This window comes from Hyla sarda, unplaced genomic scaffold (assembly GCF_029499605.1).
Source record: "Hyla sarda isolate aHylSar1 unplaced genomic scaffold, aHylSar1.hap1 scaffold_944, whole genome shotgun sequence".
Classification (NCBI taxonomy): Eukaryota; Metazoa; Chordata; class Amphibia; order Anura; family Hylidae; genus Hyla; species Hyla sarda.
The window spans coordinates 5326-9718 of record NW_026610974.1 but is presented as its reverse complement, the minus strand read 5'-3'; the positions used below and the strand labels follow the sequence as shown (position 1 = coordinate 9718).

The window sequence follows — 4393 nt, the reverse complement described above, 5'->3', positions numbered from 1 at the left end:
CCCTTCTATATCCCGCTATCCGGACAAATGAGCCTTCACTCTATATAACACCTGTATGTTAATGGAGCTGTTCACACCCAAGTAAATTGCGCATATATATATATATATATATATACCTCCTGTTCTCATAAGCAGGATCCCGGGATTGTTCTTTGCAGTTAACCCTCTCGGTGCTGAGTTCAGTTACTATAGTGATGTAGATCGTGTCCTCTGCATTGCTCCTGTGTGATCGGTGCTGCTGGCTTCAGTCTCCCGACACCTGTGACCGTAAGTGGTGCATAGAGGGTTAAATCTAGGCGGAGTTATAGACCCGAATGTTCGCTCATTGGTTGATCACCGCAGTTGACTATTTTGAAATTCCCGCTCTTCTTCTGATCGTTTCTCCCTTTGTCTCGTCCTCTTCCCTGTACACGTGACTACATTCCTCTGGTTTCTGTAAATAGGAAGAAATAGGCGGCGGAGGGGAAACTGTTGGGGCCGATCAGGGGGATTCTAGTGAGGCGGAGAGGAGAGAGGACACTATGTCCGGGGCTGACATCACAATGGTGGGTGTATACGGGGTCTTCCCTGCAGAGTATATAGAGGAGCCGCGTCCCTGTCCTATTCCAGACCTGATACCGATCACATCCTGCACCCTCCCCCAGCAGCCTGACTCCCTTCACCTGAAGAGGAGGCGGCGGGGAAATTATTTTTTATACATTATTTTATTGTTCTATGTATTAAATTACTGGAAAAGATCGCCCAGTGTGAACACTGACCGTGCGGTTGTTTTACAATCTATTTTACCTGTCAGCGATCACCGTGTATTTAGACCTGATGAAGTCTTAGTGGGGGGGAGAGATTCCCGGGCCCGTCATTGATAAAACCCTTCCCGATCTGGCTATAACGCGTGTCCGTGTGAATATAGCGTTAACTATAGAAAAGCTTTGGATGAATCTTCTGAAAGTAAAATTAAAATATGATTTAAAAAAACCAAGATGGAACATTAAAACTAATACCAATAAAACGAGGAAAGAGGCAAAAAATAAAACACTTATCATGAAGCATAAAAGTTATCACAGGGCTACTAGTATTATTGGTTACAATAGATAATCTAAACCACTGAAATGCGTCTGGTTACCCCCATCTATGTGACCACACAACTGGAAAATCATTTTTATTTGCGCAAAAAACAAGCGCTAGATTGTGACAACTTTCAATCATCATTAACTCTTTAGCGAGGACTCTACTCCAGTATTATCACTGGGAACATCCAGACCGCACCTGAACACCACCGATCTCTCCCCTTCAGGCTTCCATGCACGGCCGGTTTATTCACAAGCTGAGACCGAGACAGCGGGAGGGTGATCGGTGTATGAGTGGGAGCGGTGTGCGGTTATCTACACCAGACTTTTACTTATAATTCATGACTATAATTAATTTCCAAAGATTATAACCAACGGCAGCTGTGCGAGCATTGCGCATAGGATTAGAATCTTTATTGGTGACATACACGAGAATGAGGGGGATCTCTCCATTGTTATCGGGTCTGGAGGAAGCGGGAAATTCAAACCCTGAACATCCTGTGATCAGCCAATGTGTGAGTGTGGAAAGGGGCATTAATAAATGAACATTGACCCATCGGGATTTATATAGAATTAATGCTGCCTATGAGCGGAGAAATACTCTGATACTGTGGTGTCCTTCCTGCTGTGTAGAGTCGGGCTCGGGTCCTTTGTCATTTCATTGTAGTAAACATGCCACTAAAGGGTTAACAATGAGCCGTGTGCGCGGTCCCGATAACAATGGAGAGATCTCCCCGAGATGTAGAGGCTGATTCTGTGGCTGACTACTACCCTCATCCTCCTTGTTTCTCTATTGTTCCCTCCCAGTCAGTGCACACACAGTAGGATGAGAGTCTCATAATAAACCCCGGCGATACCGATCAATAGATTCCCCGGTCAGTGAATGATTTATTGATCGTGGAGAGACGACGTGTGGGCACATGAGAATATACATCCTGCAGTCAGAGAGAACCGCAGCCGCCGCTCTGATCTCACCCGATCCCGGAGCAGAATATATATAGTATCAATAGACTGTACTGACAGAATAGCGGCCACATATACAGAACAGAATACGGGGAATACAGACAGGAGAAGCCCCAGCTCTATTATAGACAATGTGGGTGGCTCTTAGAAGAGCCTTTGGGGTGACAGCAGGAGGCGGAGCAGGTTACTTGGCGCTGGTGTACTTGGTGACGGCCTTGGTGCCCTCGGACACGGCGTGCTTGGCCAGCTCTCCAGGCAGCAGCAGGCGCACGGCGGTCTGGATCTCCCGGGAGGTGATGGTGGAGCGCTTGTTGTAGTGAGCCAGGCGGGAGGCTTCCCCTGCGATGCGCTCGAAGATATCGTTGACAAAGGAGTTCATGATACCCATGGCCTTGGAGGAGATGCCGGTGTCAGGGTGGACCTGCTTGAGCACCTTGTACACGTAGATGGCATAGCTTTCCTTCCTGGTCTTCCTCCGCTTCTTGCCGTCCTTCTTCTGAGTCTTGGTCACGGCTTTCTTAGAGCCCTTCTTGGGCGCTGGTGCAGACTTGGCGGGATCAGGCATGATGATCAATCACAATAATCCTTCACTAGAACAGAGAGAATAATGATGCCTCCTCCTCCCACCGCAGCCGTATTTATATGCAGCCCATGCAAATAAGAAATGCTGTCTGCTCACTGTTCTACTGGAGGAGAAAATCATGTGACCTGTGGGAGCGTCTTAAGCCCCGCCCAGTGCAGTTTATTGGTGTTTCTTAGAGTCTCGTCACCATTGGCAGGATTCAAATCTACCCAATTACGGGAGCCGAAGGGCGGAGCAGAAACATATAAAAGGCAGCAGAAAGAAGACTAAATTTAGAAAGTTAATTTGTTTTCCCTTAGTTTCCGCAGCAGCACAATGTGGGGGTGTGTCTTCGCCCCAGTGAGCAAATGGGACCTGGGATTTTTTAATGATTTAAATAAAAAAATACCCCGGAACCTCCCCCCCCCCCCCTGGTATAAAGCACCAGGATCACACTAGAACAGTGAGTAGATTATAAAGCAAAAATAAAATAAGGGAGGGAAGCTTGTGCTGCTGAGGAGACTAAGGGAAAACAAATTCACTTTCTAAATTTAGTCTTCCCTAGCGTCCCTCAGCAGCACAATGTGGGGATCTAGCAAGAATCACCCCTAGGGAGGGTTTTCCTGCATAGCAGTTTGTATAATAGACTTAGCGAAAGTAGTTTCGCTAGACAAAAAGGTATCCACTCTATAATGTTTTAAAAAAGTGAGTGGAGAGTTCCAGGTTGCGGACTGGCAGATCTGTTCCAAGGGAACAGAGTTACGCTCTGCCCAAGAGGCAGAAACAGATCTCGTAGAGTGCGCTCTGGTGAACTCTGGTGAAGTTAACCCTCTAGAGGTATAACATAAATTTATGCATTCGCATATCCATCTTGAAATGGATGGTTTAGATGCCTTGGCACCTTTCTTTACACCCTGGAATAAAATGAGGAGATTCTCCGCTTTCCTGAATGGTTTTGTTCTATCTAGATAGACCCTTAGGCATCTTACCAGATCCAGGGAGGTAAGGTCCTTCTGGGAAGATTCAGAGTCAGGAAACTTTGGGAGACAGATAACCTGGTTAATATTTGCGAAGGAGGGGACCTTAGGCAAAAAAGAAGGTAGGAATCTCAGAAGGACTCTGTCCTGCAAGGAAACTGTGTAAGGTTCTGCCGCAGCTAATGCTTGAAGTTCACCAACTCTCTTTGCAGTGGTGACAGCTAGAAGTAGCACCACCTTAAGAGTGAGGAACCTAAGTTCCACTTCCTCTAAAGGTTCAAAGGGTTGAACACACAATTGTTGCAAGACCAATGCCAGATCCCAGGGTGTCACAGGTTTCACCGCTCTAGGACGAATTCTAGTGATGGCCTTGATAAATGACTTTATCACTGGTTCCTGAAACAGTCGTCTTTGTAAGGTCGCCGACAGTGCGGCTAGTTGGACCTTGATGGAATTTGGAGAGAGACCTCTGTCAAATCCATCCTGTAAAAATTCGAGAATTGATGGAGTGGATGGAGAAGAAGCATTGATCTTCTTGGTGACACACCAGGAGAAAAAAATCTTTTTGATTCTAGCATAGGCCTTGTTGGTTGCCTCACTCCTAGAGTGAGATAGTGTTTCAAGGATGCGGTCCGAAAACCCTCTGGCTTTTAATAAGGACCTATCAACTTCCATGCTGTCAGATTGAGCGTCTTGAGATTGTGGCAGAACTGAGTGCCCTGAGACACAAGATTCTGCCTGACAGGAAGTTTCCAGTATATTCCCTTGCTCATCTGAATGAGCTGGGAGAACCAGGATCTTTTTGGCCAAAAGGGAATGATGGCAAT

At 46.5% G+C, this 4393-nt stretch overlaps 1 protein-coding gene across 1 annotated transcript; it reads right to left on the bottom strand.

The window, feature by feature from the left end:
• Positions 1–2211: 2211 nt before the first annotated feature.
• On the bottom strand, positions 2212–2592 carry LOC130350376 (histone H2B 1.1). Its single transcript, XM_056554886.1, has one exon. The coding sequence runs from the start codon at positions 2590–2592 to the stop codon at positions 2212–2214; it is 381 nt and encodes a 126-aa protein (XP_056410861.1).
• Positions 2593–4393: the final 1801 nt, after the last annotated feature.